Raw genomic sequence first — 14,028 nt, forward strand, 5'->3', positions numbered from 1 at the left:
AAAAAAATCACTTCCTTTTATATTACTTTCAAAATAAAAGCTTTATTGGTAAAATCTTGACTACAGTACAACGTCTCTCTTCAGAAATTGCTTTATTTTTGAAGGAAAGTTGTATGTATTCCGGGTTTGTCCTAACTATCTATGATGACTTGACTCACGAGGGTTAACCAAAGAGCTGACAGCGATCTTTATTATTGCACCAGCACCAAAGAGGTTGCTCAGAACAAAGGAGTTATGAGGCTTTATCTCCAATTAGATTGGTTAAGTTCATGTTCCAAGCCACGGTCACTGCTCTTTTGTGGAGTAGATACTATTGCTTTAGTGTTTGGTAATACCACGGGAGGGTGCTAAACATTATGCTAGCTGGTGTTGTGCTCTTTGATTTGTTTCTTTATTTGTTCACATAATGTCATTAAGGGTTGGGGTTTGTTTTTTGTTTTTTTGTTTTTTTTTTACAATGAACTATACTCTTCAACAATTTAAAATAGACTGTAACGTGTGAGAAAAATAAAGTTAATATAAAATGTAAAAAAATATAGACATAGCAAATAATATATTATTATAATACACCAATTTGCTGATCCGTACTCCGGAGCAGTAGGTGGCGGTAAAGCATCTGAACAACTTCCAAACCATCCGCCGCAGACACTCTCCTCCGCCTCCCTCCGTCCCTCTGAATCGTACGCAGCCCTCCTGCTTCGACCAAAATAGACAGTTTCGGGCTGAGTAGCAGCTGATATCAACCAGAAATGGCTGCCACTGGAGTTCTTCCCTTCATCAGGGGGGTGGACCTGAGTGGAAACGACTTCAAAGTGAGTCTTTTAAACATTATTTTATACTGGGTGTAGCGTAGTTGTTTAGATTAGCTGTGTTGCTGAGGCTATATATAGAGAAACCAACGACTAAAGAAGGCTGGATTCGCTAAAACATTAGCCTAGCTACACTACCCAGCACTGGGCGTTAGCCAGTTGTCAAATGTTTGGCATGGACATAGTTGAGTCCGACTGGTTTCCTGTCCTGGTGACTAACACGTTTATTTTTATGGTTAAATTGCACTTTATCATCATGTTAGTTGACTATAGTTAGAGATAACGCAGCTCTTATTGACGACGTCACGTCCCGTTGCTATTTAGCTTGAGTTTTTGGCTAACTTTGAGTCAAAAGCACAAACGCTGTGTTGGAACATGTCAGCATTATCAGCGTTTACCTTAGATTATACTGTGGCCAAACAGAGCGTAAACTGATATTATACAGATTACTGAGTTGCTGTGGCGGCACACTTGTGACCCATTTTTGAGCTCATATGGACAGATAAGGGAAGCAGCCCGTGAGACAACAGGGACGGCTCGAATAATCTCTGACGCGAATGTACAACAATATACGTACTATTACAAGGTAGTAGGTGTATAATAATATAATTGGTAACAATTTATGTTTGTGTTAATCACTGGCTGACAATGAAAGTCTATTTTCAGCCTGTCTGGGATGACATCATTTCCTCTGCCAAAATGTACCCTGCATTCACATTCAGCTCACTTGTACTGTACATGACTGAAGTTATCTAGATATGAATTGTTACACTCACCCATACAGTAATAGCAGTGAAACCTTCATGGTTGAAATAATCTTTTATTTTTGTTTGTGTATGTCATCTGAAAGATTTACTATACCCAATTATATCATTTACTCAGCATTTTACTGTATTTGCTGGTCTTGTTATTTAATTTCCCCCTGAAAGTTGCTATTTAACAGGTCTCCAGTAATATAATAACATTTAAACCTGTCTCAGGTAAAATACATTTTATAAACATGTGTGTAACTGGCACAATCACGTCCCTACATCACACTGAACTACTGGTAAAATCATCGCTTTGACAACAGAAGAGGGAAAGATTACACTTATCGTTCCATCAGTACTGTTTCCATCTACAAAGCAGTACAGAATGGGGTGAACAACTTTTCTTTTAGATTTTCAAATCCAATTTTGCAATTTGACAATAGAATTAGCAAATTGCTAAACACATGACATCGTCACAACATTAACTTCTGAATCCTAATCAGAGTTGCTCCAACTCATTTAAAAACTACACAGTGAGTATTCAACTGAATCTTAAGGTTAAAAAGTAATGTTGCAATAAAATTAGTGTTTATTATTTTGGTAGCCTTTTTCATGTATTTAATATTATACTTTATTGTAAATGCTGAATATACATAAAATATAGAAGTACTGTTCAATAATGGATTACTGAAGCTAAGACAATTTGTGTATTATTTATTATCATAAAACGTTATAGTTTATCGGATAGAGGGAATAAGTAACATATGGTCCAAAAAAAACATGAAGTCTTAATCTCTCTTTTTCATTAGCATTGCTGTTGTTAAAGTCATGTCTTCCTATGGTCTGTCCTTACAGGGTGGGTACTTCCCAGAGCATGTCAAGTGTATGAGCAGTCTGCGATGGCTGAAACTGAACAGGACAGGACTTTGTTACCTGCCAGAGGAGCTGGCCTCTCTGCAGAAGCTGGTGAGATTGTTATTTGTATCTTTTATACATTGAGGCATTACTTCAAAATATTTGCATATGCCACCTTTGTCGATTGTCTTATTGTCTGTTGACTGTAATGTACAGTTACTATGAACCTGTCAAGAGATCCAATATTGTAGTGATAATGTATTAATTATCCAACAAATCAATACTGTTGTTGTTACTCTTTAAAATATCATCCAAGATTGCCTAATATATTCTCTATTTATCAGTGATAAAGACTGAGACTGATGCATCTCAGCAAAAACACACACTGCCCTGCTATAATCCCCGGCAAATTATCTGTCCTGACACGCTTGATTTTACCTGGTGTACGTAAACAGGAATGGTGTGTTGTTATGGCTCACAGTCATTGTGACTGGGGTGTGTTTAATTAAACTTCTACTTTGATGTTATGCTTTTTGTAATTCGGCTTTTAGGCTGATGAGTTTTAGTACAAGCGTCACATTGCACAGCAGACCACCTTTTATGATAACATTTTTGGACATTTTAGATTATTATGTCATATGTGCACTGGCTTATGTATCTGATACAAAAAACTGTTTTCCTTCTTCAGGAGCATCTTTCAGTGAGTCACAACAGCCTGACCACCTTACATGGAGAACTGTCCAATTTGCCCAACCTACGGGTAATTTACAGTTATATAAAAAAAAAGAAATAACGCTCTTTTTTTGTATGCTTGATTTCTCTGCAATTCTTGTTTTTTTGGGGGGGAGCTCACCATAATTGTATCTTATGTAAATGTATTCCTGTTATAACTCTGTACTAAAAGTGTTTCATTTTGTGTGCAGGCGGTGGTAGCCAGAGCCAACAACCTGAAAAACTCAGGAGTCCCAGATGACATCTTTCAACTCGATGATCTTTCTGTGCTGGTATGATGATGACACTCCATCTTTTCTTTTATCATCCACCCACACTCTATATTTTCCCTTTACACAAACACGTATAACTTTACTGTTAATTTGTTCTATAACATTCCTGTCCTCAAATAAGTCTGGCTTGCAGAGTTGCTTGTCATGTTTTGTTTATTTTGTCCCACACCACAACTTTAACATTCTTTTTTTCTCCTTTAGGACCTGAGTTACAATCAGCTGACAGAGATTCCCAGGGACCTGGAGAACAGCAGAAACATGCTAGTGCTGAATCTGAGCCACAACAGTATTGACTCCATTCCCAACCAGCTGTTCATCAACTTAACAGACCTGCTGTACCTGGACCTGAGCGACAACAAGCTGGACAGTCTCCCACCTCAGATGAGACGCCTAGTGCATCTTCAGACTCTCACACTGAACAACAACCCACTGATGCATGCTCAGTTGCGGTAAATCACTTACTTTTGCCATTATTCTTTGCCATATATTCCTCCCATTATTTATTTTCCAAAACACCCCCAAACGTTCAGGGTCCCATGTTAAGTTTACTTTTTTATTTGTTTTTGTTTTTTTGTTTAACATTAGCATGTATCTGGGTGCTAATTTGATCTTTGTATTTGTGTTCATGTGTCTATGTTTTTGAGCAGACAGTTACCAGCCATGGTGGCATTACAGACTCTCCACTTGAGGAACACTCAGAGGACGCAGAGCAACATGCCCACCAGCCTGGAGGGACTGACACAGTTAGCAGGTAATACACATACACACAAACTCACATCACTGATGTTTACATGCACCTACATTCTTCTTCACTGCATCACTGTGTATATATATCCCCTTTTCAGATGTTGACCTTTCATGTAACGACCTGTCTCGAGTGCCAGAGTGCCTCTATTCACTGGGCAGTCTGAAGAGACTTAACCTGAGCAGCAATCAGATCTCTGAGCTCTCCCTCTGCATTGACCAGTGGACTCAGCTGGAGACACTTAATCTGAGCCGTAATCAGCTCACCTCATTGCCTGTAAGGAAGACGATCATTAAACCTCTGTTTTCATGTGATTTACCTAAAATTAAGTTATCATAATATTAAAATTTCAACCTCATTTTCTATGATTTTCATTATGAAACATGAATAACACAAAACTTGAAACCTCTTAAGATATATAATATTTAAACTGCAATTTTTTTGCCTCCATCCAGTCTGCTATTTGTAAGCTCTCCAAGCTGAAGAAGCTGTATGTGAACTCCAACAAACTGGACTTTGATGGCGTTCCACCTGGCGTGGGTAAACTCTCAAGCCTCACTGAGTTTATGGCTGCAAACAACAACCTGGAGCTTATCCCTGAGGGTCTCTGCAGGTGTGATTTTGTTTCATTTGCCAGACTGATAGATCCGTAATTGGCTGAAAATTCAAGCTCATTTTATTTTGTAGATATAAGCCACATTTTCTGCAACACTCAAAAATATGATTTTTGTTTTATCTGTAGGTGTGGCAAGTTGAAGAAGCTGGTGCTGAATAAAAATCGCCTCGTGACTCTGCCTGAAGCTATCCACTTCTTGACTGATTTAGAGGTAAAATGCTAACTTACTAGTCAACATTTCAAATATAAGTGGACATAATCGTCCTTGTATAATGGCGGATTGGAGGCTAAATGTTGTTTTGATTCCTCTCTTAACAAAATGTTAAGCCAGCAGGAAGAAAAGTGTTCTCCCTCATGATTAGAAATAAACTGATAAAAATGTTCTAATTGTGTATCCTGACATAGAAAGTTAATATAGGCATAATAAAGAAAAGTAATAAGATAGAGTGGTATAGAGCTAATGCAATATGAAATAAGACAATGGGAGAGGATGTCATATGGAATAGTTTATCATAAATTTTAGAAAGAAAAGACATTTTGTTTAATAATTTAAATAAACTAGGGTCTTTTAGCCAACAGATGCTCTCATTTATTATCCTCTCTATAGATTCTGGACGTGCGTGAGAACCCCAACCTGGTGATGCCTCCTAAACCTGTGGACAGAGGATCAGAGTGGTACAACATTGACTTCTCCCTACAGAACCAGCTCCGACTGGCCGGAGCCTCGCCTGCTACAGTGGCTGCTGCTGGTGGAGGTGTGTGTGTCTATGTCTATGTGTACAGCTAGTATATGACATTTAGACTATATCATTGCAGTTGTGTGTGTTAGTGGCTTGTGTCTGTAATGTGTTATGTGTGTCCAGGGGCCAGCCCCCGAGATCACCTGGCAAGGAAGATGAGGCTGAGGAGGAGAAAGGACTGCTCTCAGGACGATCAGGCAAAGCAGGTGTTGAAGGGCATGAGTGACGTCGCACAGGAGAAGAAGAACATGGAGGTAAATTGAACAGTTTTTCTTTTCTTTTTTTAAAGAAAGAAAAGCATGAACAAGGATGGATAAGTATACTCTGTCCTCTTTTTGTGGATCTGCCAAAACATTTAAATATGTTTTTAGTTATAACTTTGGCTGTTGTTATCCTCAATGAAGGTTCAGTTTCTTTATCGTTTGTATTTGAGATTTGTCCATTAGCTTCCTAGGCAGTTTACCAATGAGTAAATGAAAATTATTAAACCAAACTGGATTGATTCTATTTCATTTACGAAGCAGGATAACGGAGACTTGAAATATGGCGATTTAAAGATTCGACGTTGGGACAAGAGTCTAGAGAAGCCTCATCTGGACTATTCTGAGTTCTTTATGGAGGACGTGGGACAGGTAGTGTGTTCATTTGTGTCTTTTAGTCTGTCGGGTTGTCAGGTTTGATTACGATCAGTAATAATGTCTTTTTTTTATCCTTTGCCTACAGGTTCCAGGTGTAACAGTGTGGCAGATAGAGAACTTCATTCCTCTTCAAATGGATGAAACCTTCCATGGAAAATTCTATGAGGCAGACTGTTATATTATCCTCAAGGTAACCTGCCAATATTTATAATTAATATTTGTTGCCAGAAAACAGAGAATGTCATTATGTTTGCAGGCAAATGTGAAAATAAATGACAGGCCCCCTGCTCTGTGAATCCCTCAATTTCTTTCTAATAAATGCAGACTTTCTTGGATGATAACGGAGCACTGAACTGGGAGATCTACTACTGGATTGGTCAGGAATCTACTCTGGACAAGAAAGCCAGTTCTGCAATCCATGCCGTCAACCTCCGAAATTTCCTTGGAGCAGAGTGCAGGTCGATAAGGGAAGAGATGGGAGATGAGAGTGATGAGTTCAGCGCGGTATGTATAGACTTAATTTACATATAAGCAAATGTACACTAAATAAGTAATATATACGTCTTACACCACTTACTATCAAACTTTGCATAAGTAAAATAGCTAAATCCTTTACATGGTTTCTATCTTGTGTACAGGTGTTTAACAATGAGATCTCCTACATTGAGGGAGGAACAGCCAGTGGATTCTACACTGTGGAGGACACAAACTATTCTCTCAGGTAGATTGAAAGCAGTGTTTTTGTTGTCGTTTAAGTGTGTCTTGCTGTCTGAATATCAATGTGAACTGTGAGTGTCTGTCTGGTCTAAAAAAAAATCGTTTAACACCGTTGTGTTTTTATTAGGTTGTACAGAGTTTATGGCAAGAAAAACATCAGACTTGAATCTGTGCCTGTGAAGAACTCCTCCCTCGACCCACGGTGACTCTCACACTTTCTATTTCATATGACACACACTGGCATGTTTTGCTTCACCCTTCAGTATATCAGTTTGACAAACTGCTCATTTACTGTAGACATGCCATTGATTAGTTGCTCGTTTCTCCCTCTCCGTGTCATTCAATGTGGATATTTGTGACCATAACATATTCTTCCTCTCTTCTTTTGGCAGCTACGTCTTCCTGTTGGACACCGGACTAGAAATCTCTATCTGGAGAGGAGCCAATGCTACTCTCAGCAGTACCACAAAGGCAAGGTAAGGCAAATTTAAAAAGGCTAACAATCTCTCTGCCACTTGGTTTCCACATTTTCAGCGAGTTTCCATATTAGTGACACAAACAAACTCTCTGCAAACTCAGAGATCTAAAGCTGTGTCTTGTGTTTTGTTGTCATCCTCCAGGTTATTTGCAGAAAAGATAAATAAGAATGAGCGCAAGGGTAAGGCAGAGATTGTAACACTCAGGCAGAACCAGGAACCTCCAACGTTCTGGGAGACGCTGGGAGGACAACCAGAGGAGATCAAGAAACACGTACCAGATGACTTCTCTCCCGTCAGACCTAAACTATATAAGGTAAGTCTGTAAATAACTTTGTTAGGTGTTTTTCTGGATTGCAATACAAGTGTGACTGCAGTTGTGAAGTTGTGCGGCTGCGATGCAAATTGGTCAGGATTGTTGGTGTGTTGGAGGTTTATTGATAAGCTCTCTGCTTGAATGTACATAACTTTACTTTTGTAAAAGGTTCATGGTGATGTAGAATATGTTTTAAAAAAAATAAAAGGTTGGACGTTAGACATTAAACTAACTCTTTGAGCTTTTAGTCTTAATTTTCAACAGGAATCTTTTTAAAGGCATAGTTAAAGTGAACAAATATAACAGTTGACTCATGTTAATCCCTGTCCTATAGGTGGGCTTGGGTCTGGGCTATCTGGAGTTGCCACAGGTTAACTACAAGCTGTCAGTGGAGCACAAAGACCACAAGATCAAACTGGACACTCTGCCAGAACTAAGACTGGTATGTACAGCTGCTGTATCATCATTTAAAGGGAGTAAAAACCCTTTCTGTTCTTGCTTCACTCCTTATTCACACTTATTCACACCTTCTTCTTCCTTCCTACACCTCAGGTGCAGTCTCTTCTGGACACAAAGTGCGTGTACATCCTGGACTGCTGGTCTGATGTGTTTATCTGGATCGGGAGGAAGTCACCCCGTCTCGTCCGAGCAGCTGCTTTGAAACTGGGCCAGGAGATTTGCTCCATGCTGCATCGGCCCAAACATGCCTGTGTCACCCGCAACCTGGAGGGAACTGAGTGTCAGGTAACAAATAAATAAAGCAGCAACTGTAAAACAGCCACTTAAACCTTAAAATACATGAAATATGTATATATTTACTCTTAATCTGACAAAATTTGTCTCTTCGTCATCTTCACCAGGTGTTTAAATCCAAGTTCAAGAACTGGGATGATGTGTTGAAGGTGGATTACACCAGAGCAGCAGAAACTGTACAGCAGAAAGACAACCTGCAGGGCAAGGTCAGTGATGCAGGGGTCAGCCTGTTCAAAAATATAATTGTGAATAGTTACCTGACAACTAAGGCAGGGTTCACGATGGATCTCGTTTTTTTTGTTTGTTTTTTTATTTAGGCACATTGCAGTGTCAAAAAAGACGGTGACAATGAACTTTCTTCACAGTTTCCACATCTATTCCTCTCTCATATGTCACAAACATAACATTTCTTGTTCCTGTTTCAAAGTAAAAGCACTCCCTGATTCTAAAACAAAGTTTTATTGTGAAATGTGTGCACACAACTGACAGATGTGTGGCTTCATACTCAAGAATCGGGTATTTACTTGGTACAGCAAAAAGAAAAGTATTTTGTACGTCAAACATGGCAGCAGGTGTCATGCAATGCACACACATCCACTGAGAACCTGAACCTAAGGAACAGAAACAGTTTCTTTGTCTTACTCACATTCTTTGAAATACACTCACCTGTTTTTTTTTTTTTAAGGTTTATTTACCAAACCACAAATGTGTGTGGATGTTATGTCTAGTTACTGCATGAGGTGTTTGTGTGTGTTTGTCTCACAGGTGAAGAAAGATGCAGAGAAGAAAGACCAGATGAAAGCTGACCTCACAGCTCTCTTCCTCCCCAGGCAGCCAGCCATGCCTCTCACTGAGGTAAGAGCAATTGTACCACTTGATCTCTTCCTCCTAGGATAATTCCAGGAAAGGAGATGACACAAAGCAAGTTTGTCACTGTGTTTGTTTTCCGCTCAGGCTGAGCAGCTGACAGAGGAGTGGAACGAGGACCTGGACGGCATGGAAGGATTTGTGTTGGAGGGAAAGAAGTTTGCTCGTCTGCCAGAAGAAGAGTTTGGGCATTTCTTCACACAGGACTGTTACGTCTTCCTCTGCAGGTTGTTGTGTGTCTCTGTGTGAAAATCACCAAATGTGAAAAAGCAAAGAACGATTGAAGCAACAATATGCCACACCAAGCTGCTTTGACCATGAACACATGGAACATTTGATCAATCATAATTATTATTATTATTATAGGAATTCAAATACAGTTACAGAGGAGATACACTACTACTACACTACTTAGTCTTTAAAAGTCTTTACTTGGTCTTGGTTATTGTGGTCTTGACTACAGAAGAGCAAGACTATGTTGGTGATTGAGGCTTATATGTCATGTGTTGCAAAAATAAATGCAAAAATTGACAAACACTGAAATGTCTTTCTCAGATACTGGGTGCCTGTGGAGTACGAGGATGATGAGAAAGAGAAAAAGGCAGGTGAAGGTGGTGGAGGTGAAGGAGGACGAGAGGAGGAGGAGGACAAACAGCCAGAGGAGGACTTCCAGTGTGTGGTGTACTTCTGGCAGGGCAGACAGGCGTCCAACATGGGCTGGCTCACCTTCACCTTCTCCCTACAGAAGAAGTTTGAGAGTCTTTTCCCTGGAAAATTGAAGGTATGGGGAAAGTTGTGTGTGCTGCTGCTGCACCATTCCTCATTTTTTCCTAATTTTAACAAGCAATATATCGTCATTTACACTTTCATCATGGGTGTACATATGATGTTTTGTAGTATTATTGACAACTGCAGCCTGTTTATCTCTTCAGGTGGTGAGAATGACACAGCAGCAGGAGAACCTCAAGTTCCTGTCCCATTTTAAGAGGAAGTTCATCATCCACAAAGGGAAGAGGAAACAGAAGACGGACTCTGCTCAGCCCTCACTCTACCACATACGCACCAATGGCAGCGCACTTTGCACCAGGTTAATATGTCGCCTGGACTTTGATTCATCCGTATTAGCAACATCACAAGGACCTGTGTCCTCCAGGGACAAGTCACAGTTTTCTGAAGTTACCTGAAGCTTTGTTTTTACTTTTGAATCTCTCTGTTGTAGGACCATCCAGATTGGAACAGATTCAAGCAATCTCAACTCGGAGTTCTGCTTCATACTCAAGGTTGGGTTTTTCTTTCTGTCTTTAAAGGCTGAGTATGTAGATTTTATGCAGCAGCTAGCAGTATCCAGAGTGGTGGCTTGTATGATTCAAAACTTAACTCAGCACTACAGAACCCACATTTTCCTATTTGTTTTATATTTAACAAAATGTTTTTTTTACAAAACCACCTAAAGTGCAATTGCAGCAATATTAGGCCTAATTTTACACACTAGTCAAAGGTATCTGGATCTGATAAATATAGTATTTGGCATGATTAGATTGTGTGATGTGAAAAAGACACCACCTCACACGTTAAGTTTTCTTACATAAGCGTTGTCGTTCGCTCAGATCCTTGAACCACCTTGTTAACTTGGTTTCTTCCTCTGCATCCTCTCCTTCACTGCTCCCCAGTGCATGAAGACAACACCTGATTCAGTCTGGTTTTTGTGCACTCTGCACTAAGGCTGTTTCTCAGTCATTACTGCAGCTCCTGATACCTGCCAAACTGTAACCCGTTTGTTCTGCCCCCTCGTTGTTTTTGGCAAGAGGATATAAACACACTGGCCAAACAATCATTAAATACCAGCAGAGGGCAGCGTCTCTGCAGATAAAACCACCGCCACACACCTCTAGTGGCTCCTTAATGATTGAGGGGGATTGTTTATGGATAAATGTATATTTTTTATGCATACTTGGCCTTTAGATCTTACAGTCCACTCACTTGTTAAATGTCTGTATCCGCTGTGTTCTCTCAGTAACATGTAACGTGTTTCCTGCAGGTACCATTTGAGAGCACAGACAATCAGGGCATAGTTTACACCTGGGTGGGCAGAGCTGCTGATCCAGACGAAGCAAAACTGGCCGAGGACATCATGAACAGCATGTTTGACGACACATACAGCAAACAGGTTTGTTTATGTACACGAGTACCTTAGCAGTGGACATTGGAATTTTCTCTGTTCTTGTTCCTGATCATAGTGAATAATACATGAACTTCCATACTCCCTTTACACCACTGTGTTTGCTAGGTAATTAACGAGGGAGAGGAGCCGGAGAACTTCTTTTGGGTCGGTATTGGTTCTCAGAAAGAGTATGATGAAGATGCAGTTTACATGAAATATGCTCGTCTCTTCAGGTGAGTCCCAGTGTTTAATAATTATACATGGATGTGTACGGGGCTGTTGACTAATGTAGACGCGATTACAAACGTGAGCGACGTGGTCTCGTTGAACATGAAAATAGAAGTTATCTCTTTCTTCCCACACGTATTGATCAGCAAAGCTGGTAGTCTAATTTCTTTGTTTTATTTGTTAATTATTCAGTGACTTCTTTGTGCACGTTTTTAGATGATGCACGTCAACAGCCTTGATACAGCCTGTTTTTTCCTGTTTCATCTTCCTTCCACGTTGTCCTCTGTTAAACATCCATATTCATCCCTCCTTCGTTGCCTCAGGTGTTCAAATGAGAAGGGCTACTTCTCCGTGTCAGAGAAATGCTCGGACTTCTGTCAGGACGACTTGGCTGACGATGACATCATGTTGCTGGACAATGGCAACGAGGTAACGTTAACCGAGTCATGCATTTGTTTCTTCTGTAGCTCACTAGCAGCAGTGGAATCCGTTCCATTCATCCTTTTGATTTCCTGCTGTACCATTAATGTTCTGTGCTCTTCTTCAGGTCTACATGTGGGTTGGCACTCAGACCAGCCAGGTGGAGATCAAACTCAGTCTCAAAGCGTGTCAGGTGAGTAACAACCTGCATTTTGTGTTAACGTGTTTGTTTGTTTGTTCTACGTCTACATCTTCTCTCACTCTCTCTCTTTGTCCGCGTCCAGGTTTACATCCAGCACATGCGCTCCAAAGACGCCGAACACCCGAGGAAGCTGCGATTGGTGCGGAAGGGAAACGAGCCTCACTGCTTCACACGCTGCTTTCACGCCTGGGGAGCTTTCAAAACTCCACCCGCATAGACAAGCACATGCACACATGCTATAAAACAGCTCACACCTTCAAACTCATTCATTGCCATGAACTTTTCTACCAGGTAGATGCTATGATAATAATGATGTCTCTATGCTTATATACGTCCAGTTATACCTGCTGCTGTTCTTCAGATGTTTGAGCTCCACATCCCAAACACACAAAGTTCTTCTGATTGAGACGCTCTTTTCTCAGCTTCTTGTCCTTGAGGAAAATATATTTTCTTTTTTTTTGTACAAGCTTTTTAGCAGGGAGTCTGATGTTGAAAAATAATTAAGAGAATTATGTTTTTAGATGAAATATCGAAGATGTTTAAAGACTTTAATAAAATAAAAAAAACCAAAGGGAGGTGAATCCATGAACATATTGCACTCTTTTGCTGCTTTCACACAGCTTGTGCTGCATGGTTGAGTGTTTTCAGTTCCCTCTGAGCTCAGTGCCATTTTGTGCATCTTAGTTTTAAGCAGTGTCGAGGGATTGAATGGAAAACTATATTTGTTTTCATGGGAATGTTGGTTTATATACATATATTTTTTGTTTCCTATTGTGTGGACTATACATGGAATGTGTGTGTTTACCCCATGCGCCTTTGACTGAAAAGGGATTCGTCCCTTTACCATAGTCTGATTGAACTGGTCTCTTATCTTCTGTAACCTGCACACTGATCTGAAACAGGTGTTCTTATGTAAAATGTTTCAGATTAAAGTTAAAACTAAAAGAAAAATTGGATTGTGACACAGAGCCTTGTTTCAAAAATGTGCAATCAGTGAAGCCTGGGAGATGTTAAAACGAACTAATACTGTGGACTGCAATTATCTCGTCACAAATGTGTAGGTTCTTGCTTTTCTTGGGTGGAGATAATAAAAACTGCCAAAATGTTCAGTGGAAAATGTAAATGCGTGATTCTACAGGTAAAATATTTAACATGTCACTCAGATATCGATCAAATGCTCTTGCTTTGTCTTTCAAATGTTTCTTTTTTGGATTTGATGTCGCATCATATCAGACTTATCTTGACAAATAGAGACTTTCAGCTCGGCTGCTCACGGTTAGTGGCCTCGAGCATTAAATTAGGGAGTACAAAACTGCTGCAGTGCATCATGTGTAAGTGTGATATGTATTTATCTTTGGCTGCATCTTTGATCACTTTTTGTTTGTTCTATATTTTTGGGGGGGTGAATTGTTTGCCTGTTAGTACACCGAGTACTACACAAGTTTATATGTGGGAGTACATGCTCCTGATGCCACCTGCAGATGCTTTATTTATGTATTTTATATAAAAATAAATTCTCACATCACATACCAAGTCATCATCTTGTCATCATACCCTTTTGGCACTGCTGTCTAAAAAAAACTCGCAAAGATGAATTAATTCATGTTGGCTGAGTTCCATTTAGCTTCTGCTGTCACACTGTCCCGAGTGAGATTAACTGAACAGAACCATAATTAATGTCATCAGTAACACCTGTGCTTTTTCCTTCAAACATTTAACTACAGGTTCACTG

General features: G+C 39.9%; 1 protein-coding gene across 2 annotated transcripts; it reads left to right on the plus strand.

Moving 5' to 3' along the window:
• Positions 1-655: 655 nt before the first annotated feature.
• Positions 656-13,823, plus strand: flii (FLII actin remodeling protein). 2 transcript variants are annotated; one of them, XM_044018814.1, is made up of 31 exons: positions 656-812; positions 2,414-2,524; positions 3,102-3,173; positions 3,337-3,417; positions 3,619-3,866; positions 4,065-4,168; positions 4,263-4,438; positions 4,618-4,775; positions 4,905-4,989; positions 5,386-5,533; positions 5,642-5,772; positions 6,040-6,150; positions 6,242-6,346; positions 6,481-6,660; positions 6,795-6,877; positions 7,001-7,075; positions 7,266-7,349; positions 7,494-7,665; positions 8,000-8,107; positions 8,218-8,409; positions 8,526-8,624; positions 9,184-9,273; positions 9,373-9,512; positions 9,841-10,066; positions 10,218-10,372; positions 10,505-10,565; positions 11,324-11,452; positions 11,573-11,679; positions 11,998-12,103; positions 12,222-12,287; positions 12,379-13,823. In XM_044018814.1, the coding sequence occupies exons 1-31, from the start codon at positions 750-752 to the stop codon at positions 12,511-12,513; spliced, it is 3,801 nt and encodes a 1,266-aa protein (XP_043874749.1). In that variant the 5' UTR covers positions 656-749; the 3' UTR covers positions 12,514-13,823. The 2 variants fall into 2 exon arrangements, with proteins under 2 accessions (XP_043874749.1, XP_043874750.1); XM_044018815.1 differs by having other exon boundaries at positions 6,043-6,150.
• The last annotated feature ends 205 nt before the right edge of the window (positions 13,824-14,028 follow it).

This window comes from Solea senegalensis, unplaced genomic scaffold, assembly GCF_019176455.1.
Source record: "Solea senegalensis isolate Sse05_10M unplaced genomic scaffold, IFAPA_SoseM_1 scf7180000017708, whole genome shotgun sequence".
Lineage (NCBI taxonomy): Eukaryota > Metazoa > Chordata > Actinopteri > Pleuronectiformes > Soleidae > Solea > Solea senegalensis.

Bases quoted from the DNA above. Each gene is read 5' to 3' on its own strand.
- flii (XM_044018814.1), top strand. From the start codon at position 750: ATGGCTGCCACTGGAGTTCTTCCCTTCATCAGGGGGGTGGACCTGAGT. The intron at 4,990-5,385 runs GTAAAATGCTAA...TCCTCTCTATAG, and splicing joins ACTTCTTGACTGATTTAGAG to ATTCTGGACGTGCGTGAGAA. The intron at 11,680-11,997 runs GTGAGTCCCAGT...TCGTTGCCTCAG, and splicing joins AAATATGCTCGTCTCTTCAG to GTGTTCAAATGAGAAGGGCT.